This window comes from Crocodylus siamensis, chromosome 5, assembly GCF_052110815.1.
Source record: "Crocodylus siamensis isolate JL-2025a chromosome 5, ASM5211081v1, whole genome shotgun sequence".
Taxonomy (NCBI): domain Eukaryota; kingdom Metazoa; phylum Chordata; order Crocodylia; family Crocodylidae; genus Crocodylus; species Crocodylus siamensis.
In genome coordinates, this window is record NC_143399.1 from 191,369,544 (window position 1) to 191,396,854 (window position 27,311).

General features: G+C 42.0%; 1 protein-coding gene across 1 annotated transcript in view; it reads right to left on the reverse strand.

Annotated features, from left to right (window-relative positions):
- The window catches only part of RNF32 (ring finger protein 32), a 41,349-nt gene that overhangs the window by 13,233 nt on the left and 805 nt on the right, over window positions 1-27,311 (reverse strand). Inside the window, exons 2-7 of the mRNA XM_090047639.1 lie at window positions 25,955-26,065; window positions 25,188-25,458; window positions 13,729-13,871; window positions 9,718-9,750; window positions 9,211-9,335; window positions 8,593-8,701 (exon numbers count right to left, since the gene is read on the reverse strand). Coding sequence (XP_089903765.1) covers window positions 8,593-8,701; window positions 9,211-9,335; window positions 9,718-9,750; window positions 13,729-13,871; window positions 25,188-25,458; window positions 25,955-26,032 — 759 coding nt within the window. The 5' untranslated portion in view covers window positions 26,033-26,065. The remainder of the gene's footprint in view (window positions 1-8,592; window positions 8,702-9,210; window positions 9,336-9,717; window positions 9,751-13,728; window positions 13,872-25,187; window positions 25,459-25,954; window positions 26,066-27,311) is intronic.

Below are 27,311 nucleotides of genomic sequence, written 5' to 3' on the forward strand. Positions count from 1 at the left end.
CCCCCGGGATCCCACAAAGTTGCTGCTGCCACTGTTGTGCTGGCTGCAGCAGTGGAAGAACATAAGTGCCACACTGGGTCAGAGCAATGGTTCCTCTGCCCAGTCTCCAGTTTCCAACAATGGCACAAGTAGATGCATTGAAATGGATACATCTAGAGTGATCTATCCCCCATTCAGTACCTTCCCTGACATCCACCATTATAGGTTTAGAGATGCAAAAGGAAACATCTCTGACTATTGTGTTCAATAGCTATTAATAAATCTATTGTCCATGAATTTATCTAGTCCCTTTTTGAACATGGCTATGCTAGCTGCCTCTACCACTTGTGGCAATGATTTCCACAAATTAACTATGTCCTGCATCAAAAAGTACTTTCTATTGTTAGGTTTAAATCTGTCACCTACTAATTTCAGTGTGTGCCCCTTAGTTCTAGTATTCTGGGACTTGGTGAACAACAGTTTCCTGTTCACTTGGTCCACCCGCTTCGTGATTTTATAGACCTCTATTGTATTCCCTCCCTTCAATTTCCTCCTTTCCAAATTGAAGAGTCCTAGCCTTTTTTGTCACTCCTGGCATGGCAACTTTTCCATGCCACTGATCAATTTGGCTGCACTTCTCTGTACCTTTTCTAATTCTACTACAACCTTTTTAAGATGTGGGGATTAGAACTGCACATAGTATTCAAGACATGGGTGCACCATAGATTTGTATAATGGCATGATGATGTTCTTCATTTTGTTTTCAGTTCCCTTCTTAATACTGCCCAACATTTTATTGGCTTTTTTTGGTCACTGCTGCTCACTGAGCTGATGTTTTACAAAACTATCTACAATGACTCCAGGGTCTTGGGGTTCCTCCTCCCTCCCAAAACTTTTGGTTGTCCCTGAGCAGCACTGCATGGTGCAGCCCACAGCGCTCAGGGTGCCAGCAGTTTGGCATGTCTGTGTGACATGATATCACAGGGGAGCCTGCATGGAGGTAAGGCAGGCTGCCACACTGTGCAAAGCAAGTGCCCACCTGTGCATGTGGTGAAGCGGGTTGGGGGAATACTTGCCTGCCTATGTGGTGCAATGGGGAGGGAGGCACCTATTCATGCATGCTTTGCAGTGGGTTGAACGTCCACCTGCTCATGCACACATGTGGTGTGCAGCCTAGGGAGCCCATGGCTCTGCTAATGCTACCCCTGTGGTGTAAGGTCTTTACTGGGTGCAGTCCATGAGGCATGTGGCCCCTGGCCACTTTTAAGTCTACAGCCATGGAGGACTTGACAGGGGATAGATCACTTTAGATACACTCTGTTCATGTTCTCCTTCAAAGCAACCATTTCTGATAGCATCAGACACAAAATACTGGGCTAGATGGACTACTGGTCTCACCCAGTATAGAATTTCCTATGTTCTTACACAGAAAAACTAGCTAACAGTAAGAGAGTGAAGTAAAAAAAGTAATAAATGGTAAATAAGCAAGTTACCTGGTGTCACAAAAGGTGATTTGGAGAGGACTGTATAACTTCAGCTTCCAGACCTTTAGGAAGGAAATAAGTGAGCAGAGTGGGCCTGTGTGAAGTGGCCAGTATTCGATTTGGATTTGGATTCGGCCAATTCAGGGGACAGTGATTCAATTCAGTGATTCAGATCACTGTCCTAAATTGATTTGGCCAAATCAGATTTGAAAGATTCAGATTTGGTGTGATTCAGTGATTTGGCCATAATCTATAAAGGAAACTCACTAAAATGCCTATAACTTTGTCACTTTTTTGCAGAATTAGATGAAAACAACAGGGATGGTAGCCTCTTCTGAGGGCCTGAAGCCTGCCAAGTTCCAAGGAGCTAGATGCAGGGGTTTCTGTGAAACTGTACCTCAAATTGCTGAAAGCAAAACTCATGTCCTGTATGTGTGTTAACTGGGTTTCTGGTTGTAGCCGTGTTGGTCTAAGGAATAGGCAGGCAAAGTTCTTTGAGTAGATATGATATCTTTTATTAGGCCAACTGAATAGTTGGAGAAATATATATTGGCAAGCTTTTGGGTTTAAAAACCATTCGACAAGCTAAGGAAGCATCTGCAGTTGGTGTGTGCTCTTCCTGGGTGGAATGAATAGTAAAGAAGCCAGAGGCTGGGCTGATATGCAAGAAAGCCAGCCAGTGAAAATGTAAATTGAGATGCCAGGGGGTGAGAGACAGGCTGGGGGAGGTGGGGCAGAGGGTTGTAGCAGCACAGGTAAAAGTCAGAGGCGCCTGGGGAATCAGATGTTAGGCAGGTTATAGTGTATCATAAATCCAATGTCTATACTGAGTCCATGAGTTTTTATATCCAGTAGATTTATGAAGTGAAGTTTGTAGGCTTGTCAATAAAAGGTGTTTTGTAAATTCAAACAAGCACTGAACCTTGCTAACCTCATCACCAGAAGCAAACATCCTACAGTCCAAAACACATTGGATGGATCCAGGCCATGCCATGACAAGAAATGAAAAACCTGCCAACATATCTACAGTACTCCCACAATTCCTACACCCCAGAACAGAACCATCACCATTCCTGGATCTTACAGCTGCATCTCCAGAAACGTTATATATCTCATCCAGTGCACCAAATGTCCTTATGGAAAATACATAGGAGAGACCAAACACCACCACATTGGCACCAGCCAATCTCTTCCACCACAGCAGCTGCCAATGTGGGCTGAGGACATGGCTTCAGTGGTGGGATCCAGAGGCACTAGACCCCAACATCCAGCAGGTAACATGGAGGCCTTGATGGCTACCTATTTCGCCAAGGATGTGGAGCCACTGCAATGCGACCCCTTGGCCTACTGAACAACCTGCAGCCAGATGTGGCAGGATCTGGCCATTGTTGTCTGGGAACACCTGTCCAGTCCACTGACCAGTGTTCCAAGCAAGAGGGGGTTCAGCATTGCTGGTGATGTAGTGACACCCCACCATACCACCTTGGATCCTGGTTTGATGAAGCAACAAGGTATTCCTCAAGATGAACCTCCTGCTGCTGAGGTTCCCCAAGCTCCACCTGAAGATGAAGTGAGTGCTACCTTCCTCACTCTGCACCTATTTGCTTCCTTTAGTTGCCTTCACAACCACTTTATGCCCTGCTCTCAGAGCTGGAGGCGGCCATTTAGTTTTTCACCAGCCAGCAGGGGAAGAACATCTCCCTGCTGAGCTCCCATGTCAGGATGAACTTGGAGGTATGGACTGGGGCTATGGAGAAGGAGGAGGCCCCAGGTCCTGGGCATGACCTAAAATTACACTCTGCCAAGGTAGGGAGGCCTGGTGATACTACTGGTGGCACTGCAGCCCAGGAAATGCCAGGGCCACAAGTGTCCCCAGTGAAAGGTGGGTAGGGGGCACCTGAAAACCCCCAGTCACCACATGCACGCACAGTCCTAGCTAGGGAAAGCCCATACCTGTAAGATCTTTGAGAGGCCTGAGGCTTACTGGTTGCAGTGTGGAGTTGTGAAGCTCCATGTGAGCTTAGCTGCCTGGGACGCCATCTACGAGGCATGGGCTGCAGTATAGGGAAGGTACAGAGCTGCAGAATGGATGTCACCCCTAGACATCAGGGTCCTAAATGGGCAGCCTGCTGCTTGGGTAACATCTGAATCAGTTTTCCATCAAGTCATGGCAGGAGAAAGAAGGGTGGGCAGTTGGCCCAGAAACAGGTGGGCAGGCCGAGATCTAGCCGGCACTTGGAAAGCCCCCTATTACAGGCTACCAACTTGCATTCATTCTCCCCTACTTTAACTCACACAAGGCAGACAAGGTTCTTTGGGTCAGTCTATAAAAATCGATGATATCTTTTCTTAGACCAACTGAATAGTTGGAGAAATATATCTTGGCAGGCGTTTGGGTTTAAAACCCCTTCATCAGGCTGAGGAAACATCTACAGTTGGTGTGTGTGCTCTTCCTGAAGGGAATGAATAGTAAAGAAGCCAGAAGCTAGGCTGATATGCAGGAAAGCCAGTCAGTGAAAATGTAAATTGAAGCATCAGGGGGTGAGAGACTGACTGGGAGGGGGTGGGGGGGAAGGGGGATGTGGCAGCCAGGTAAAAGTGGAAAGGTACCTGGGAAGTCAGATGCCAGGCAAGTTATAGTGTGTCATAAATCTAATGTCTATATTGAGTTCATGATTTTTTTATATCCAGCAGATTTATGCAGTGAAGTTTGTAGGCTTGTCTACAAAAGGTGTTTTGTAAATTCCCTTTGAAGATCAGGACTGAGAGATTGGAGAGAGGGGTTTTCTTGTGAGAAATGTGCCCCCACTGGTAATTGGATGTTCTTGTCTTTAATAGATGTTCAGTGTGTATTCATTCTGGGTTGAGGGTGGGGAACCTGCCTTATCCCCCTCCTCAGCAGGCAGAGGCGTAACAACTGGGGAAGCTGAGTCAGCTGCTCCCACAACCTCCTTCAAAGCGCCTTCCAGAAGAGACCTGCCTCTAAGGGAACTTTGAGGGGTGTGGAGCACAAATTCAGATTCCCCCTCCTTCCCCAGAATGTCCCTGGCTATGGCACTCAGCTTCCCTGCTTCCAGATTCAGCTCCTCCTCTGGCACTGGGAGGATCACACTGGGAGCTGAAATTGGGGTGGAGGAGACTGTCATACTGGTGCTGGTGGCTATTTCTGGCGTTAGTGGAGGTGTGGCGCTGGTGGAGGGACAGGCACTGCTCCCACCTCCTTGCTCCCACTGGCAGCAGAAGACTCATCACTGCCAGGAAAGAGGGTATGTTTAGGGGGGAGGGGGGGAACTTGCAGCTCTCCCCATACCCCTCTAGCTCCTCTCCCTCCCCTGCCAGAAGACCTGGCACCTGCCTTTCCAGCATGTTTCATAATGTTTGCTGCACTGGAAAATGTGTGTGTGTGTGTGTGTAATATATCTTCTATCTGTTTATTATATCTTCTTTCTGTTTTTGATAAATATTCTATCTGTAATATATCTTCTATCTGTAATATATTGGAAAGGTGTATCCATTCCTTTCCAAAAAGAGATCCTAGCAAGAGACTGACTACGAAGCCAGCCGCTGCAGCCAGTACCTTTCACAGGCTGTTTCTTCTAGACAGAGACAGCTCACAAAAGGCAGAGAAAGGCTTCAGACAGAGCCTTATATGCTGTTTCTATATCCCTCCCCTAGACCACTGTGATTAGAAGATCAGGAAAAGATCACAGTCACTGGCCAGCTACAGATGTCAATATCAGAGCAGTCTTTCCCCCACTCCACACCCCTCCCTTCCCAGTTTGTTTCCCTGCAAGCAAGACAGCCTTCCGAATCGCTGAATCTTTTCTGAATCAATTCGGATACTTCAAATCAATTTGGAGCATTTAATGGATCTCCTGATTTGATTCAGATTCAATGATTTGGCTGCTGAATTGGGCCAAATCTTCTTCGAATCAAATGGGCAACCAAAGCTTCACACACCCCTAGAAGAAGGTCTGAACTGATATAAAAAAAGTAGTATTGAAATTGGGAGACTATAAAGTACTCATCAGAACCATTATTTTAAGAAGGACAAAGCTGACAAGACAATGTTTACCCATTTCTGTATATAAAAGCCTGAAATATAACAGAAAGCAGCTGACAGTTGTAGCTGCAGCAGAAGACAATTTTTATATGGACAGTAGTTTATATTAGGAAGCTGTGACTGTGGAAGCAAGCTAGGATGCAACTGAGGAAGTTCAGCTGCTAGCAGGACACTGGGCAAGTTGGGTGCTTGTTAATCAGATTGTTTGATATGCTGGAGGGAATTAAGATTTCTTAGTTGTATAGGAAATAGTTTAGGGTCTGCTGAGGAGATGTCAGGCAGAGCTGCCTGATGCTTATAATGAGAGAAGAGGGAAAACTAGAAAGCAGTAGGGCTGTGTGAAGTTTCAGGTGGTGATTTGATTTGGAGGAGATTTGGCCTGATTCGGTGGCCAAATCTCTGAATCCGAATTGAATCAGGGGACCAATTTAAAGGTCCGAATCAATTCAAAGTTCTCCGAATCTTCGGCAAAGATTCGGAGAGCTTTGATGATTCGGGCAGTCCCCGGTGGCTGCATCAGGGAGCTGCAGCCACTCCGAGCTGGTAAGTACTGGGGCAGGGAAGGGGAGGGGAGAGGGGACCAGGAGAGAACCCTGCCAGCCTTCCACCCATTCCCCCAGCCCCCACAACCTCTGCCCACTCCCCCAGCCCTGCCATGGCTGCCCCCGCCTGCCCCAGCTCTGTATTTTTAAAAAAAGCCCCTGTACTCACTAGGTGCTGCCAGGCGGGGGGGTGATCCCTATTGCCCCCCACTGCCCCATGTTGCATGGGGGGCTCTGCACAAGCCCCCTTGACCCCACTGCTTGCTGGGGCTCTGGCCCTTTAAGAAAAAAAAAAGCTGAGAAAAACCCCAGGACTCACGGTTCCTGGTGCAGCCTTGGGGCTTCGGGGATTCCTACAGAGCCCCCATGTGGCACAGGGCAGCAGGGATTGCCCCCTCCTGGCAGCAGCAGTAAGTCCCAGGGTTTCTTCAGGTTTTTTTTTTTTCTTAAAGGGCTGTAGCTGGCCCATGCGGGGCACCCATGAGGGGGTTGGGGGAGTGGGGGGGAGGAGGTTCAGGGGCTCGTGCAGAGCACCCCATACAGTGTGGGGCAGTGGTGGGGCAGCGGGGATCAACCCCGCCTGGCAGCATGTGCTGAGCTGGGGCTTTTTTTCCCCCATGTGCCAGGAGCTGGGGTGGGCGGGGCAGCCATTGCTGGGCTGGGAGAGGGGCGGGGGGATGGGCCTGGCCTGGCTGATTTGGAGGTTCAGCTGCTGCCAAATCTCCAATCAGATTCAGCTAAATAGAATCAGGACAGCAATTTGAATCACCAAATCAAATCACTATCCCCCGAATCATCCGAATCTGAAGTGAACACTAGCCACTTTGCACAGGCCTAGAAAGTGGTGTAGATGACTTTTGTTTTGGTCTCCTACAACATTTTTGCCAGCAAACTAAGGAAGTACAGGTTGGATAAATGGATTGTAAGGTGGATAGAAAACTGGTTGGACTGTTTGGCTCAAAGAGTAGTCATTGATGACTCGATGTCTAGTTGGCAGCCAGTATCAAGTGGAGTGCTCCAGGCATCGGTCCTAGGGCCAGTTTTGTTTAATATTTTCATCAACAATCTGGAAGATAGGCTAGAGAACAAGTTTGTGGATGACACCAAGCTGTGGGGAGTAATAGATACGCTGGAGGGTAGGGCTTGGATTCAGAGACCTCTACAAATTGGAGGATAGGACCAAAAGAAATTTCATGAAGTTCAACAAGGACAAGTGCAAAGTCCTGCACTTCTTAGGATGGAACAATCCCATGCATGGATACAGACTGGGGACTGACTGGCTAAGCAGCAGCAGCTCTGGAGAAAAGGACCTGGGAGTTATAATGGACAATAAGCTGAATATGAGCCAATAGCGTGTCTTTGTTCAAAGAATACTAACTGCATACTGGGCTGCATTATTTGGCTTGCTGCCAGCACGTTGTGCAAAGTGATCATTCCCTTCTATTTGACACTAGTGAGGCCACATCTGGAGTACTGTGTCCAGTTTTGGGCCCCACACTACAGAAAAGATGTGGGTAAATTGGAGAGAGTCCAGCAGAGGGCACCAAAAATGGCTAGAGGGCTGGGACCTTGTGGTGGTGATAGCATGGTCCAGAGCCAGGGCAGAGCTGCAATCTGTGGCCCACATGCCTTGGGCAGAGGTGTGCATGCAGGAGACTGCAGTTGTCACTACTGCAAGATCCCAGTTCCGGCCCCAGAGCAGCTCCCTGCCCAGCTGTGTGCCCTGTCAGTGCTGCTGGGGATGGTCTCCATAGAAACCCTGGCCCCACGCTGTCATGGTGCCATTGCTACTGGGGTCTCCATGGAAACCAGCTGCAGCAATGCAGGCAGGGGCTGCTGAGAAATGGAGTCCAGCTACCTGCTGGATCCGCCATTTTGCCCACTCCTGATCTAGACTGTTCTGAATGGTAGCAGATGGCAGAACAAGGAGCAATGGTCTCAAGCTGCAGCAAGGGAAGTTTAAGTTAGATATTAGGAAAAACTTTCTCATTAGAAGGGTGGTAAAGCACTGGAACAGGGTATCCAGAGAGGTTGTAGACTCTCTATCCATCCTTAGAGGTTTTGAAGACCAGAGTAAACAAAGCCTTGGCTGGGATGCTCTAGTTGGAGATAGTCCTGCTTTGGGCAGGGGGTCAGATTAGATGACCTCATGAGGTCCCTTCCAACCCTAATTTTCTCTGATTCTAAGAGCATGAGTGATTTTCATCTGTCTACTCCAAAGACCTAGATTAATTCCAGTGTTCTTGTTTTCCATATCTAGCCATGCTTTCATTGCTGTGCTTCCAGAGCCCCAAGACTCTAAATGTTTTGTTTTTTTTCTTTCATTTATGAGCTAGATATAGAGTTGGTGTAAGCATGTCCCAGGATCTGACTATCAAGGCTAGTGATTCTTAGCCAGGTTGTCAGGGTTTTATCATGATATGCAGCCTAAACAACACTATAGTTTTCTGTTATTCATAGGCTTAGAAATGAAGGAGGATTGTGGAAGACCAGAGGAAAAACTGGAGCGACAAATACAACATACCTTTTCTTCAAAGAATTTTTTTCTTAATTTCTTATCTTTTGGAGGCACTGTTTTTCTCAAGTTTTGATACCATTTTCTAACAATATAGCCTCTCCAGCAAGCTTGGATTCTGTGGAAAACAAGATATTGATGTTCAAGAAATGCAAGTACACTCTTGAAATGCATATTTTACTATTTATCTGGAACATAACTATTTGAATTATCTAATGCTTCGCTTCAATCTCTTTAATATTTATAGTTGGGGTGACCATATGTCCTGGTTTGCCCAGATTAGTCCTGGCCAGTTGGAGAAAATTAAAATGAGAGTCCCGGGTGCAGGGAGCAAGCTGGCATGGACGCAGAATGGCATGTTGCATCAGGCTGCTCCACCTCCCCACTGGACTGTGCCCTGACCCTGCACACCGGCTTCTGCCACTGCCGCTGCCTGCAGCAGCTGATTTGGGTGGTGGGGGTGGGAGGACCAGTGTCCTGGTTGTCCTGGATTGCCTTAGGGTCACCCTATTTGCAGTCAACATGTAGTGTCTAATGGGAAGTGCTGAATTTTCATACATGACTTGAAGGTTCATGGGAAAATAAATGGTGGTCATTGACAATGCATCTGTTGGAAGTAATGCTTACCTTGTAGCGCATCTGACTTTAAACAAGCGTGCCCCATCATAGATAACCCTGGTCTGATACTGCTTCTTTCTACACAAAGGACAAGTCTTTTTCCCTGCAAATTTTTCAAAAGCTTTCAGGCATGCCTAGAAAAATAAAATTTGGTTTTAATATTTAAATAGATATTAATACTTTAATGTAATTTTGCTTTTTTCATTGACATAAACCATATTTCTAACCACTGCTTTCTCTTGAAAAATCTAAAATATATTTTATAAGAGTATATACTTTTCTGAATAAAATGCTTAATATAAATATTTTGGTAAATGTTATAGCTATAAATAAAATGTAATGAATTAAACAGTCTTTCACTGTATAATAATCATTCATACAAAACATTGTTCTTCTTTGGATAGAATGCAGCATATCAAAATGGGATAAAAGGGCATGATCATGACTTCTTAAATTTAGTTTTAATATACTAGATTATTTATGCATGCTTTAATAGTTCAAACAGGATTTACTCACTTTGTGAAACACATGGGAACAAGAAAGCAGCACCTATTGTTCAGAGAAAAAAATGAAAACAACTTGAAGTCTGAACTAGTTTAAAAGCAGAACACCATAATATATTTAAAGGAGAGAGAGAGAAATTCTGACTGGACAGATTAACAGGCTCCTGTTCTTAATATTGTAAAATCTGTTATTTAAGATAGAGTTTAAATAAATGTAATTTTATTTCTAAAAACAAATTAAATGAGGAACATTACATATCTTTTGCACAGATTGGGGCTAAGTACAGACATTCAAAAAGCCTGAGTCTGAATTGATTCAAACTTTGCAAGTTCGTCTGAACTGTGTAGATTGAACCAAGAAGCAAGTGAATAGACATTTACTTTTGATTCCAGAAATGCAGCCACATACCTGCAGGCTAGTGGCTCAGGATAAAAGCTTGGGGGGCGCTAGAGGAAGCCCTTCCTTCCCTTTGGCAGTGGCCAGAGGACTGGAGGGAAGCTGGAAGAAAAGCCCTCCAGAATTCTCCCTCCTTCCTACTTGAGCTGAATGGTGGGGTGGGGGTCGTGGCCAGGATCTGTCAGGCCATTGAGTATGACTGGGGAGGAGTTTAAACCCCCACCCTGTCCTGCATGGTCTCCAGCTGGGATGTGCTTGGAGGTGGGGGAGGGAAGCAGCCCCCGCCAGGCTTTTGCCTGCTTGCCACTCGACTGGCAAGGGCAGGGGGGGCATCGCTAGACCCTGGCCTCTGGCTGGGACACTAAGGCAAAGGGGGTAGGATGGAGGGGTGTTTAAACCTACTGGCATGGGTCCACAGTAGAGGTCTCCCTGTCAGGGCTTTTTCCCCCACTCCCTGCTTGAGCGGTGGGGGTAGGGGCATGGCCAGATTCCTGCCCAAGGTCAGCAGCCTGAGGCAAAGTGAGAGGGACGGAAGTTTTAAACCTCACAGGACCCCAGCCAGGGTCTGCCTGGCAGGGGTGCAGCAGCCCCTGCCAGGCTCCCTGCCACCCGTCTCCCTGTTCAAGAGACAGGGAGGTATGGCCAGATGCCAGCCCTGGGCTGGCAGCCTGAGGTGAAGGAGGGTGAGGGAGGGGGGGAAGCCTAGCAAGGGCTGCTGCACCCCTGCCAGGCAGACCCTTGCTGCAGTCGCAAGCAGTTTCCCACCCCACCCCCACCCCCTTCTCAGCCAGCTGGAGCTGTGATAGCACTCCAGCTAGGGAGCAGAGGGACAGGGCCAATGCTGCTCCTCTGGAACAGACAGCCCAGCCCAGCCTAGAGCTGCAAAGCATCCTGGGATGCTGGGGGCCTGTGAGTTAACTTAAACTAGAAAGGGGTCTGGGACAGAAGTTCCTTAAACTGTTTTGACCTAAATCAGTTAAGTCTGATACTACATCCAACCAGGTTTATCTTAAACCAGTTTTAGCCATTTTGAAAGTAGTTTATGTGCACTGAACTTCTGTTCTGTTACAGGTTTAAATCAGCTTCTGATCACTTAAATCGGTTTATGTGTAAGACAGAAGTTACACATAAACCGATTTAAGTGATCAGAAGCTGATTTAAACCTGTAACAGAACAGAAGTTCAGTGCACATAAACTACTTTCAAAATGGCTAAAACTGGTTTAAGATAAACCTGGTTGGATGTAGTATCAGACTTAACTGATTTAGGTCAAAACAGTTTAAGGAACTTCTGTCCCAGACCCCTTTCTAGTTTAAGTTAACTCACAGGCCCCCAGCATCCCAGGATGCTTTGCAGCTCTAGGCTGGGCTGGGCTGTCTGTTCCAGAGGAGCAGCATTGGCCCTGTCCCTCTGCTCCCTAGCTGGAGTGCTATCACAGCTCCAGCTGGCTGAGAAGGGGGTGGGGGTGGGGTGGGAAACTGCTTGCGACTGCAGCAAGGGTCTGCCTGGCAGGGGTGCAGCAGCCCTTGCTAGGCTTCCCCCCCTCCCTCACCCTCCTTCACCTCAGGCTGCCAGCCCAGGGCTGGCATCTGGCCATACCTCCCTGTCTCTTGAACAGGGAGACGGGTGGCAGGGAGCCTGGCAGGGGCTGCTGCACCCCTGCCAGGCAGACCCTGGCTGGGGTCCTGTGAGGTTTAAAACTTCCGTCCCTCTCACTTTGCCTCAGGCTGCTGACCTTGGGCAGGAATCTGGCCATGCCCCTACCCCCACCGCTCAAGCAGGGAGTGGGGGAAAAAGCCCTGACAGGGAGACCTCTACTGTGGACCCATGCCAGTAGGTTTAAACACCCCTCCATCCTACCCCCTTTGCCTTAGTGTCCCAGCACTTTAATGTGCAGTAGCCTATTCTACTGTGCATTAAAGCGGCACATAAAAAAATAATTTACTAATGCACAGTAGAATAGGCTAATGTACACTAAGTGTCACCTAAAATGTGTGCGCTTGTGCTACTGCACATTACGGGAGCCTAGTGCACTTTAATTTAGTATCTTATATTGGAGGTACTAAATTTAGTGTGCATTAGGATAAATGTATCAATGCACGTGTAGATGTGCTCACTGATGTGAAGAATAAAGTTCACAGTAACAATGCTCATGATTAGTTTTGAGCTTATGGGTTTAGGAAAACCTGTAGTATGAAAGAAAAAAAAAAGCAATAAAGTACCAAATAAATGTGATGATGGGACAAAGAGAAAAGCAAAAAAAAGCTTTTAAAATAAAAGTTGCTAATTTTTTTCTTTTTCCCACCCCTCAAATCAGTTAAATTTCAAGAAATAATATATATCACACACAGCATTCACAAATATATATTTTGTGAAAACTTCACCTTTATCTGACCCAAATTCCCACCAAATGGTAGTGATCTCTGTTCTGACAAAACATGGCCTTATACAAAAAAGAAAGAGAGGAAAAAAAAAAGAAAAAATTGTTTGTTAGAAGGAAAAACTGGGGAACTAATGAAATGAGAACAAGTAGCATGTACTATTGAGGTGGCAAACACAAAAGGATTAATGGCTAACAGCCAGCTGAAGGACAAGCTTTCAGATACAGTGGCTTTTTTTTTCCCCTGGAGGGAGGAAAGCCAAGGAAACATGTAGGACAAAAAGAATTCCAGAGGCATTTCCTTTTTTGTGCCAAATCTGAAGTAACCTCCTTAATGAGTGCTGTCTTTTGCTCTCTTGTCAAGGCTTAGACCTTTTGGGTAGCCAGACTGTTTAAGTTGGCATAGTTCTCTTATGCCAGGACTATCCCACTTGTCTTTGCAATTCTACACTGTTTCTAAAACTTTTAGATACCTCAAGCTGCACCCTTAGGTCAACAATAAAAATACGAATGGGGAAAAGATGTAAAAAATCCTATAAACTCTGTAAGATGCTGTATGAAAGAGAGTTGCAAACAACTTAGATAATAGTTCTCTTCCTAATTACCCTGACCTTCTCTATGAACAGCATCCCCCTTGAGTCAGTTACTTGTTCCTTTTGTTTCTAAAACACTTTCAAAGTGATACATAGAGAACATGAATAAAACACAGAGTGCAATTATGCTTTCACTGCACCAATTTGATGTGTAAAACCATCAAGGTATGATACAAACATTCCCTTAGATGACCCAAGTAAATGACCTACTCCTACTGGGCCTGTATCCACGCCAAGTATAAGATGAAAACCTTTTTTTTTTAAATATGCAAAATCATGAACTCTTGAACAATATTAATTCTAAAGAAGCAAGCTTAAAGTCAAAGCCATGTGGAGATCAGGCTAGCCAAAAGTTGCAAGGGAAGTCTCTGTAAGTTTTGTGGGAGTAGATATAGAGGTTGGTTATTTTTTCCCCTTGAATTGTATCTTCAGCAGCAAATAATGTCTTTTTAAGCATTCTCCAAACTGCTTCAGACTGGCCAAGTATTTGGATACTTGAATGGTATCTCAAGCTGGGAACTCCCACTTTTTCTTTCTTCATAGAATCATGGAAACATCTTCTTCCAATTAATGTTTTTAGTATAGAAATAAATTGGAAAATTCTGTTTTAAAGGATGTTGACTGTAGAATACACAACAAATGTTTATACAAGTACCTGTAGCTGAAGTGCAAATTCTTCCCTGCATATTGCACACGGTTGCACAGAATCCCCCTGGTTTATGGATCTTTGCTTTACTTTCTCCCACTCTTCTGTTGTTAGCGGCATGGAAGGAGGCTCAACTAAACCCAATTTCTGAGCTGCAGACATGAAAAGTAATTAATGAATAAAACAGACATATATGATGAAATTTTTCTTCCCATGAACCTCACTGCTATGTACCTATTTTAAAAAAAACCCTGTATATAAATACATAACCAAGCATATACTGCAATCTATCCTACAAACCTGATCATGCCACAGCTTAAAAATCCTTAGCACCCATTAAAACCGGTAGCAGCTCTGCCTTCCATAAAACGTTCAGCTTTTCTCAGAACTAGGTCCTGTTCAATGTACACAGCTCAAGTACAAATGCTTTTTAATGTTAATGTTTACATGTAGATAATACAGATTTATCTGATATGTATTAATAATTACTAAGATATTTTGGGATTATTAAAATAAATAGTATATCCTATATAATGTACAGTATTATACTAACACAATCCTTAAGACAAATATTCATTTGAGTTTATTTTCTATGCAAATATTTTGCAGTTGAGGAAGAATATCACAGTTAAAGAAAGACTTATGGGGTAAAAAGGAGGCTCACCTTTGAAATTTAAACACGCTTACATGGCTAGCTAAGGTTTCTGTCCCTAACATAAAGGAAAACCTGAAGCCCATATAAAACTGGTGTTACCTCTACTTTGGCCCTTAGCCAGTATCAGAACTAGGGAAGCAGAAAGATGCAGCTGAAGAGTCAGCCCATTTTCTTAATGCTACAGAAAAGCAATGAAGACATTTTTCTTTTAAATATCAATTAACAATCTTCTTTGGCTTGTTCTGAAATCAAATTAATGCATATTTAAAGAAATTCCAGAAAAAGCAGAAGAAAAATTTTATGTAATCTATTAATTGTCTTTTTTTCTTAATTTATCTACTCAATAATCTTTTAGTGAATGTTCTAATCTAGACCTGGCCAAAAAGTAGTTCTTGCTCTGTAGGAAAATTTGAAAACTGGAAATCCTAATAAAGATTTTGTTTCACAGATACTGAGACACACTGTCTCTTTTTAACAAAGCGTGTGCTCAAGAATCAGAATATAAAAACCTTCCTTTTAAGCAAATATATGTATTTGAGACCTGTTAAAAAGCAGATGGTCAGACTGCATGGCATGCCATTTATAGTAAAAGAATTTAACAGGTAAGCTTCGTTTTTCTTACTTGAGTGACATGTCCAGCACTCCTTCTGTAAGGTGATTAGCAGAGAGCATATGTAAAAAGAAGATACAAACTCAATCTTTAATCAGATAAGAATAGAAAGACCGTGCTCAGTAAGTGCCTAATTATTTTCCTTCATTTACATTTCTACTTGGCTGTCACAGTGGATTAGACAAACCACACTTTGTGTCAAATGAAAAGCCAACTTGTAATGTTCGTTGACTGTAGTTGGACTTAGACATATTACCCTTGCACCCCCTGTCCTGGTAGAAACTTGGGACTCCTGGTGTAGACTTCACCCTTTTACTTTATAATCTTTGGCAATGTAGACCTTGATCTGTCACAGTGAAGTCAATTTTGAGTAGTTATTTATATCTGCATCTTAAATGAAAGTAGACACAGCAAAACACAGTTACATGTTTTTCTAGGTAATATCCTATGGATGCTCGTTTTAAACCTGCATGTACCTGTAAGAAGCAGGCCCAACTTGCCAAAAGTCACACAGCAAATTAGTAGTTGGAGTTAGTACCAAGTTAGAGAGGAAAGAGCACATTACTGAATACAAATGCTGTTTGTTGAAGGCATTTGTATTTTCTATGGCTTGTAATTATGGTCATGGTACTTGTTGCCTTTTTATAAATTCAGAAGTGGTATGAGAAATTGCTGGCTTTTGAGTCAGCAATGGGTCTAGTCATCATATAACTCCTGCTTGAAGGAGCAAATTCCTGGCAGCTTGGGCAGGAGTGTTGGGTGAGTTCAATGGCAGTTACCTACAAGTTTGGGTAAATTCACATTACAAACCAAGTCTTGGAATTGGGCTACAGCTGTCCCAATCTTCAAGGCAAATGTCAGCTTACCCCAGGCCACCTTTGAATCCAGGGTTTCATGTACCACAAATCATTTGTGGCTCTAATTTATAACCAATGGTAATAGGACCACTGGATGACCTGGAAATTGGTTGGCATGGCATGGTTTAACAGTGAGAAGTTGGGGTAGATTTGCACCTTATATAGACTAAATCAGAGGTGCATAGCATAAGCTTTTGCGAGCCTGAGTTCACTTCATCACATCAGATGCTGTTAAAGGACATGGACAGAAAAGTGTATCAAATAGAAAGCTGGTTTAACAGTGATAAGGGAAACAGATGGATCTTCTTGAATTATGGCAGGCACAGTTTGAATCTGATAATGTCAAATAGTCCAAAGGCCAGGTGATCAAGCTTTGCAGAGGGCCAGAGGAAGGAAAGGTTTTATGCTGATAGTTCAACACCAATGACAAGACTATACATTTTAAGATGTTGGTCAGTATAATGTTTCTACAAGGTTTGACTGCTTTTGAGATAGGTTTTCAGTTCTTTGTGGATGTATTTGAGGTAATGAACAAAGTCTATGGCTGTGAGATGGAGCAGGTACTGGGCAGAGAATGCTGAAACTGGATAGATATGATTGTCATGGAAAGGATATAGTTTGTGGATGTATGGTTAGAATTGTCATAGGCTAACTCCACCACAAGCAGAAGGGATGCCCAGTGGTCTTGAAGGTAATTTAAAAGAAGCAGAAGTGCTATTCCAAGATTTAGTTGATTTGCTCTGTTTGGCCATTGGTTTGTGAGTAATACGCGAAGAATGACAAAAGGTACATATTTAATGAGATTGAAAAAGCTTGCATGAGATTTGCAAATTGAAAACCTGAATCAGAAATAATGCTGGATGGCAAATGATAGAAAATCGATTACTGTACCATGTTTTGAATTGGACCTGGCAAGGATAAGTGACTCCAAACAGCTTGGTCTGGTGGATCTTTGCTTAAACATACATACCACAGGATCTACTGTATGGAACAGAGAAAGACTACATGTGTGGCTTCAGAAGTTTCAGGAAACAAACTTGTGTCTTGAAATGGCTGAATGGTGAGTATGACAGAAGTCATGAAATTCAGATATTTCTAAGCAAAAAAAGAATGCCACATTGCAGTAAAGAATGCCGTTCTGGATCTGGCAGTTTCAGGTTGGTTATAGGCAGCAGTCAAACTATGTTCTGAGTTACAAATGAATTACAGAAGAGCAAGGAACAAATGAGAAGAAATAGATTACTGCCCATTGTGCTGTTAGTAAAGTTGAAGGGCCTTGGTTGAGGTGCTAACATTGGGCAGATATGTTCAAATGGAATCTTGGCACCCCTGACTGGACAATCACAGGGCTGATATTTTTGGTGGTCTGGGAATGCGGTGTATTTTTTGTCTTTTGAGGGAAGGGGTTATTTGTTGTTGAACATATCTGCTAAATCTTGGTATTTAATTAGGACTGATATGATATGTATTCCACGCTTAGGATTATTAGCCTTAGAAGCTCAAAGCAAGATAACTGAGCTAGATTTGTCTAGGTGTGCCACTGCAGGTACTGTTAAGGACTGTGATGGAGCATAAGTGATGGCAGTGACTGGAGGTGATCTTGCTCTCTTAGGGTTTCTGCAAGATGTGAGGGTCATGTAAAGAAAGCATTTCTGCACAACGGGGAAATATGATGAGTATACTAGATCAGCGGTTGTCAACCAGGGCTATGGAAGGTCCTAGGAGGTATGCACGGGCGGGCAGGGATGGAGTGCTGCCATGTACCATCCCACGCTGCTGCGCAAGCACCGCCTGCCCGGCTGGATGTGGGGGGCAGGGGAAGCTTGCATGCAGTGGCTGCCGCTGCTCCATGTTTGGCTGTGAGCCTCCCCGCTGCTGGGCATGGGTATTACAATTTTGCATTCTGGATCTGATCTCCAGTCAGTCATTGCTCAGGTGACTGGGCAAACCACAACATAGAAAAAGATTATTTAGATGGAAAAAATATTCTCTTAATCTACAGGATGCTATTAGATGGTATTCATGTTTCTTTTCCTATGCCACCTATAAAAAACAACTGTCAATTTAGATGTCTAAGTTGATAAATGCATCAATAAAAGATGTTGGGTCACTCTTGATAACTCACCCTTTGCATCTTTATTATGCTTTTGGAAAAGGTAATCAAACTGGATAGATTCAGTCTGATCTAATATCACAGCCAAACAATAGAAATGGGTGGTATAACTAGTGTCTGGTCAATGGCTATTGTTTCAGGAAAACATACCCCTTCAGCTGTACACCTGTAGTCAGAATCATCAAATATGACAGACAAAGCAACACAATCATCTAAATAATTAAACAATGGACTCCAGTACATTCCAGAGCTTCCCCAACTGTTAATCTAATCCTAAATCCACCCTTGGCTCAGTTTGTAAAATAGATATTGGTACATAACATGAAGAATAGGAGGTTCAGTTTAACTAAGGAAAGGTCTGAGTGTGAATATTCAGTACACTGGTGAGGGAAAAACTAATGCCTGCATTCTCTGTTTCTACAGTAAAATAAGATATTGTGGTGGGATGCTCTAACTGTAAGAAAAAGTAAGAGATGCCAGAGACCGGTATAGTTATGTTGAGCAGAAGTTGCTGACCAGCTGCTTATATGCTCCACTGGCTTCTGGCCTCCAGTGCTATGTGGACCAAAAGCACTTAGCCCAGTAATTTACAACCAGGGTGCTCTGCCACCCTGGAGTGCCTTGAAAGTCTTTCAAAGTTGCCATGGGGTGCCACCCAAGGTTAGCACTGATAGATGTGCAAAAATGGTGTACAAGATAAATCCAGAGAATTCTGAGCGTTTGTGGTTTTGCTGAGTTCTTTGCAACTGAAGAATTGCTTTATTATTTTTCTGTAGTCACAAAAAGTTAAAACTAAGAACTGGGCATTTTATGAGGGGTGCCTTGAGTCTAATGAGGGGTGCCTTGTGTCTAAAAAGGCTGAAAACCACTGACACCCTCTTTTGACAATTTAGCAAAGGTTGTGGACAGAGGAATGGACCAGCCTCTCAGTAAGCAGTTCAGGTGAGTCAGTGTTTTACTTCTTCCTATCTTAAATACTTGCATGGCCCCTATAGTTTCACAGGATAGTCTGCTATACCTTAGCAGACTTTGTGGAAATACAATTTTCCTCTTATTCTAGAAATCAAATTGAGCAATCGAGAGACTTGTATAAAGTTATACAAGAAGACAGTTGCAGATAGAGAACTGAACACAGGTCTTCCAGCACCAAGCTAATACCTTATCTACTGGATTATCCATAATTGTCATGTACAGGAGATTAGGACAGAAATATTAGTACTACTTCTTGAGTGTTAACTAATGAAGTAGTGTGATTTGTGAGTGAAATGAGATCTAAGGAACTATCTGGACAGAACAGGCAGTATTCTTCCATATGGAGAGCTACTGACTCCAACTCCTGCAGGCAAAATTATTTTAACAGCAAGGCAAATGAAAGAAAGAGACAAGTCTCCCTAAAGTACTTAAAAGATGTGCTTGTTAATACTTCAAGCCTATTAAGCTTTCAGGGAGTGCAATGGTCCATCATGAAAGGGCTGATGATCTTGGCTGCAGTGTTAACCCTTATCATTTGAGAATGGAAATTCTCGTTTTATTTCATGTCTGGAGACTAGGAGGTTATGCAGTGATAAAGTTTGAATCTCTGAGAAGCTAACATGTAAATTATTCTTTAATTCCTAAAGAACAAAAAGCTGGAAATGTCATATTTTGTGTATTTATTCCCAGCTGTACCAGTGACTGATTTTCCTTTCTCCCTCTCCTGCAAACCTTGGTAAAAATATACTGTAAGAGGTATGTTGCTTCCCAGATGCTAAGAGAGCTGTAGTAATTTGTTCTGAGCAACCTTGCTCTTGTTCCTCTGTGTCTCTGCCAAAAACCCTCCAATCAGACATGTGCATCCAAACTTATCAGTCTTAATTGGCCCTGGAGAAAGAGAGATTCTGACACAGCACCAGAATTGGGATCCCACCATCTGCACTTCCATCAAGTAATAGGTTTGTTAGACACATGTAACAGGTTCTTCCCACTGCTCTCTGGGACAGCTTGCCTAGAAGAGACAGAGGGATGGAAGAACTACAAGATGCTTTTGGTCACATAGGAATTCTATTACTCTAGCTTCAGAATGCATTGCTTTGAAGGTATACTTTTTGTTTTGACAGTCCTTGGAAATCTTGTGTTTTAGAGATGCTAGCCTTAGGTTGATCTAGGACCTCTGAGAGGTAACGGAGGTATTTCCAATAGATACTCCATTTTCTTTGCCTGATCCATACTTGTATAAGCTAGTTCCTCTGGGTGCTCATGGATTTGGCTGAAATATATATAGCTTTGACATATTCTGCTGAGACCTTTGTATCAATTAGATGACTTTAGAATACAAAATATAGGACCTGTTGTTTCTGGGAACACAGCCTGACCTCACTACAGAAGAGAGTTGTCCTTTTAGCGATAAGATTGGATGAGCTACTTTTAACTTTAGAAAGCTGATATGGTTCTGACCAATGCCCTGGTTCCAGTGAGCTCCCTAAGTCCAGCTAATACTCACTGTCAACTAATACTGCCTTACATGGTTTCCCTGTATAATCATCAAAAGCAAGTTTGGAAAATCTTCAAATGTTCCACTAAATATGTGACTGCAGGTCTAGAACATGAATTATGGAATCATGTTATAGGTAATAGCTTGAGTTATTGGACAATTATTATTCACAGTAGCATAATTCCTAAAATTATCAGGCAGAGAGATTAAGGTTATTTGCCAAGAGCACTGGAATTAGTCAACAAAGCTGTCAAGTTTTTTGGAGATGTTTTCTCACAGCACAGTTTTCTTTAAGACAGGCCTTTCAGTGGCCCTGTCTAAAATAATCTGTTGGTAAATATCTAACCAAGAAACCTCCTAGCTCTTATCTTTTATACACACTGCATAACAACTAAAACATAATGGATAGATGGCTTTGTCTGTGGAGCCTGATGAAATGTGCAGCAATTCACTTTAGAAAATGGCAAATGGAAAAACATGGCAAGCCTGTCATCCTGAATTTACTAACAGATGATATCTGAAGAAGAGCTCTCTTTATAATACCAATTGAAATAACCTGTGTGAATTATTTCTCATCCAAAAGATGGTGTTTTTTTCAGAGGCTGACCTCTAGAAATAAACTCTTGAATATAAGGGCCTATCAACTTCATTTTAATTATTAAGGGAGTGACTCACCCAGAGCCTTCTATCCATCTCAGTGAGAGGGAAGAGGTTCATTGACCTTAATGAAGTCTTCAAAAGTTGTATCTGGGTGTCATATCTGCTCAGTTATAGAGTTACTTGAAAACTTTTTTTCATAAGGCCTGGTTTTACTGCAAAACACTATTGTTCTGTACATGGTAGGAATTTGTGAGTACACTTAAAAAGCCTAATGCATACAGTTAATTGTCATTTTCTTCTTATGATTAAAGAATAACATATAGTCAATTTTTTTTCCTATCATATACAAACTTCAGCTTCTTGGTCAAGGTGTCAAGCTAAGTCTCTACAAAGACTAAGACCATTTTACATGTTACATTACAAACTTGAAATAGATGTCAAAAGAAAACTTTAACCAATGCTGCAGATTCCTGTCACGGGTGTGTACCGTTCCTAATGCAGCATATATGATTTGTTTTACAGGCTCAGGATTCCCAGCCCTATCCCCAGGCAGCTCTGATACCCACATGCGAATCCAGTCCCACTGTACATTCTGGAGCTCATAGCTCTGGGTGTTTAAAGGCAGAGAGTTAGAACTGCAGCCAGGATCCCCAGGACTAGAGGCAAACAAAAAGTATGTGCAATTAGAGTATCATATTTAGTAATAGAAAATATATTCCTCATTTATGTAAAAATGTATTCTTCATCAGTTTTATTATATAGTAAAATGCATTTCTCTCCAGTGTCCTCACTGGTATTATGTATAATGTAGGCTTTGAGAGGTACAGGAGGGGTCTTGCAAGACCTTCCATGGGTCAATAGATAAGATCTGGGAATAAATTTTGCTTACAGCTCATCAAGGGAAACAAAGTCACTTAAATAGCTGGATTGTAATGCATTCCTTCTGGAAAGGAATACTTTGTTTGTTTGCCTCCCTTATCTTGTAAAAAAAAAAACACTGTATAGATCATTCTGTATCTAAAATAATTAACTATACGTAAAAAATTTGATAAACTATATAGTAAAAATTACAGCATAAATGAAAGCAATTGACTAGTAGAAATAGTATACTAGCAATTGACTAGTATGACTCGTATACATAAATCATAAGACACTCTCAGACCTGAGATTCTTATAGTTTTCAATAACATAGAGACCACACGGTAACAATGCGAAAAAACTGATCAACAAGTGAAAAGCTTTGATTGCAACGTATCAGCTGCATAACCATGTGTTGTGTTTTGTTTTTGTTTTGGGGGGGAAGAGGAGGTATGTACCACAGGAGAAAAGAATTTTGAGATGGACAGTGAAGATGGCTTTGTGTTTAGGCAAAGCTCCTCCTATACATTCAGGATGACAAGGAAATTAACTACAAAATGTCTCTTTGAAATTTTCACAAACGGGTGATGAACTCTGGATCTACTGGCCGAATGGTGGCAAGTACAATTTTTCAACATCCAAAAAGGTGATAAGCTGGGCAAGAAGCAGCCACAGATGGCTCGCAAAGCTTTCAGAGGTTATGTACAACGTACCAGATAGGAAGAACTCATAGCTGGAAATACAAAGAATAGCAGTATGGTTCAAACAACTAGCCACAAGAATGATCTTTGTAACAAGAGGGGCAACAGTCTATCTGTCAAGGCCCAAGATGTGGAAGTTGTTGCAGTTAGGATTCAATAATTTTCAAGTTTGCATGACAAATATGTTTAGCAGATTTAGCTATTTCACATTAGCTAGATGTTTTTGCCAAAAAAAATCAGTTGTGAAACAATTTTAAGTGTTGACACTTAAATAATCATCATTAGCTTTCAGGTTTTGTGTTTGAATTGAGAAGAATTCATGTACAGATGTCTGAGCTACTGTTTCATTGTCTACTGACTCAGGAAGAGAATACTGCATCAATTCACATTTTCAAAGCTGTCTTCACTATGAGGTTTGCAAACACAATTGTTTTTAAAATGAAATATTGTCTGGAACAGTCATTGAAACAGATGGGAAAATTATGGCATACATTTAAATAGTTTATTATTGCATAAAAGTTTACTACAGATGACTTTAAATTAGTTTAAAGTTTCAAGAAATCTATTCTTCACTATTAAATAAAAGGAAAAAAATTAGTCATCTGCAATTTTTCTATCCTTTAACACAAAAATCCACACTGGACCCTTTGGTTAGTGCTAATATGAATTGGAGTGCGGAAAAATTATTTTAATTGCTAGAAAATACAATCTAACTTTGACCACATTTAATTGCTTGTTATTTATATTTGTTTTAGCCCTGGTTCTCTTTTTATTGGCTCCTGTCATTCAAATTTGATTATGTTCCTTCAAATTCCTTTTCAAAAAACATTTTTGCTTTGATGCCAGTCAGTGATACAAGCAAATATAAAAACCAAATAAATAAAAACTTTTAGTTTGATTTGGAATCACAACCATGGGAACATATACCATCATCCCCTTTGGCCCCCAATCCCTTTTGCTCTCATCTGTTTTAGTTATTTATTATTTTTGTTTTCAATTAAACCTCAGTTCTGCAGCTGGTTCCAAAAAGGCAGACCTTCCTTTATGTTGATTTTGATCTGTTCTCTTTGCAGAAGCTGGGCCCTGAATTCTAAGCTCATTAGGATAAGGATCTGTATCGCGGTATCTATTCCAAGGGCAACATTATCTTCCTTTAAACTTTACTGCATTTCCAGAAAAAAATAATAATCACAATAATAGTCTGAGTTTCAATTAATTTAATATTTAACATTTTTCTGAAGATGGATTGTTTCTTTTTAAATAATATCTAGTCACAAGATTGGCAAGAAGAGAGAAATAAAACAGTGGGTTCATGATAAAAATACTGTAGAAACTCTGAGACCAGTGGGTTGGAATGGACATCATAATTGCCAGTCTGCTGATATACCCTCAGTGGTTTCTTTTTTGACAGCAATATTGTCTATTAACACCAAATAATTTTATTAGAATAAATATTTTAAAAGTTAGTTTGCTTACCAGGCATGTTTCCAAGCTCTCACATCTGTGACTTTTATCTTGTTGCATGTTTGCTTCTGAATTTGAAGTAGGTGTTTAACTACAGGTGTTAATTCTTGCCTGGGTTTTGCCCCAGGATCATAGTTAAACAAAACACCCTTTTTTAACTTCAAGCAAAGGTGGGCAAATGTCAGTAATAGCATAAATCTTATGTTCCAACTAGTAACTACTTTTTACCAAATAAAAGGTAAAACAATAGCTGTACATGTTCTTCATCTGGTATTGCGTTTGAAAATGAAATGCTGTACAAACAATAAAATTATTTGGGTAAAAAAAATATTAAAAACACAGCGCTAAAAAGTTCCTGCTTGTAGAATGAAATTCTTCACTGAGACGCAACAGTTTCTTTTTTCTTTCCTCCTCCCCAGTCACAGTAGAATCATAGAAAATTAGGGCTGGAAGGGACCTCAAGAGGACATCTAGTTCGACCCCCTGTTCATAGCAGGACCATCCCCAACGAAATCATCCCAGCCAAAGCTTTGTCTACCTAGGTCTTAAAAGCCTCCAAGGATGGAGATTCTGCCACCTCTCTGGTTGACCTGTCCCAGTGTTTTACTACCCTCCTAGTGAGAAAGTTCTTCCTAATATCTAGCTTAAACTTCCCTTGCTGCAAATTGCTCCTCATTCTGTCATCTGCCACCACTGAGAATAGTCCAGCTCCATCCTCTTTGAAACCCCACTTCAGGTACTTGAAGGCTGCTATTATATCCCCTCTCAGTCTTCTCTTCTGCAGACTAAATAAGCCCAGATCCCTCAGCCTCTCCTCAGAAGTCACGTGCCCCAGCCTCCTAACCATTTTTGTTGCCCTTCACTGGACTCTCTCCAATTTGTCTACATCCTTTCTGTTGTGGGGGGCCCAAATCTGGACACAGTACTCCAGATAAAAATAAGCTAACTTGTATGACAGACATGAACAAAAGGATTAAATCTTTTGATAGAAATTCTATTATTTAACTTGCCTAATGGCCTGTTTAGTTATAAGCTTTCTATTGCATAACACAACTATTTTAATATTAGAATATACTATTGAAAAGAATACCTAGCTACTATATTTAATCAGTTTTAAGTAACAAGTAAAAACATCATTACCTAATGTTAGTTGTGGAGGATTAGGATCAAGGACATATTCCTTTTCTGGATCTTCCCTTTTTGCATAGTGAATGTTCTTTTTTCTTAGTCCAGTATCTACAACAGCTCTGACCATCTCTTTGTTCACAGGTTCATAAATGTTCTTTTTATTCCTTGACTTTGACTTAAAAGGGTCCCCTAATGAAAGATCTTGGAGTTGAAGATTATGTAAAATATGATCTTGTAATGCAACTGCAGTAACTGCTAAAGTCTTTTGTTTGGAAGATCTGCCCTAAAAAGTTCCATAATTATTAATATAAATTATTTTTATACATGTACATAATATATTAAGAAAGAAATTCAGCTCTGAGCCAAGGATATTTTTTAACTTGACAAAGTTTTTATATGCCTACAACTCCCATTTTTGAAGTCTAATACACAATTACTATGAAATTAAACTTAAGATTGATGTTTCTGATACATCCTAACCTTAACTTATAAAAAGAATTCTTTGATTTATCATTTATATTAAATAAAAAGGCAGTAAGTTTTAACTTTTAATTACTGAACCCATAATTATTATATGCAATAAACTCATTATGAACTATAAAACTTTGACATGTCTAAACATATTTTGCTTTAGTATAATTAAAAACAATCCTGAGGCTAATCTTCCCTTTCAGAGTACCGAACATAAACAAGTATATATTATATGGGTCTGCCTACATTACTTTCAATTTTTTGGTAATAACACCTACTTCGTTTAGCTTATTTTAAAATATGTTTACCTTATAACTATTTTTAGCATTCTTAACTGGAATAGTTGATGAACTACTTGTCGTTAAAACAGAATGATAATGCTCCATTGATGTGGACAACCAATAACATTAATAAAATTCCTGTAACAATAAAAACAATAAATAAGAGTTAGAATAATAGTTCTGAGGAACAGAAAGACTCTGACTAACAATCTAATGGAATGTTATAAAGGTGAATCACCTTTGCCTAGACATAAGGAAAAGATGGTAACACAAGATGCAATAGGCTCCCTGAAAGCAGCTAACTATGCCACCCTAATGTCAGTGATCTGTGTATATGGGCCACTTCTGAATACGAATGAATGTAGCTGCACTTCCTTCCCACAACACAGATTCACAGTTTAGGGCTGGAAGACACCTTGTGAGATCATTGGGTCCAGGCCCCCTGCTCTGGGCAGGAAAAAGACTGCTGGACTCAAATAACCCCAGCAAGGTGTGCATCCTTCTGACATTATTTGTATTACTTTTAACAATTAAGAGACACCCTTCACTTAGGACCAAAACACCATTAACTAGTCACAGGTAAAAGAGAGGTTCTGCCCTGAAGAATTTGGGGCTCTCTTAGTATTCCCTGCTGTGTTGAAAATCATTCAATCTGTGCTGGTGCCTTCTCCTGATTTGATATCTACTTGTCTATGCACTCCATCCCATCTTCCAGGTCCTAACAAAGATATTGAACAAAACCAGCCCCAGGACTGACCCCACATGATATTGGCGTGGTACCAGCTTCCCTAACGACTCACTCAATTCTGTTGTCTTGCCTATGGCAAGTCAAGGGGAAGAGACGTAGAACGCAGACAAACATACAAAAGGGAGGTGCACACTGAAGAGGAGTGGGGATAATAAACAGTGGAGACCAAGCAAGTTGAGAATGACTTGGTTATCGTGCTGGATCTATTACTCCAATTTGTCATGTGTATTTTTGTCTTTGTTTTTAGATAGTGAGGAAGAAATAAATCTGAAGCACCAGAATCATGTGTGGAACAGAAACCCAACAGCTCCACTGTTCGATGGTTCAAGTGTCTGTATCCATCGAGTGCAGCAAGAGCAACCCCACTGTTGCTTAGGAACTAGGCTACAGCTGTCTGAGGCTCGTGCAAGGCCATTTGGAAGTGGCCTGGGGTTGGAAACGGGGAAAAGCGACCCGTGGTTCAGTTCCCCTCCTCCAATGAGACGGTGCCTGCCTCTGTCCTCACGGCCCAGCCTGTGGGCAGGGCTCGGGTTGCTCTCCTGCACCCGCCCCAGCCAGGGCAGCATGTGGGTACCGATGCAATGTAGCCCATGAAGGCTTCACCCATAGCTCTGTCATCTCGGCACCAGGCGGTGG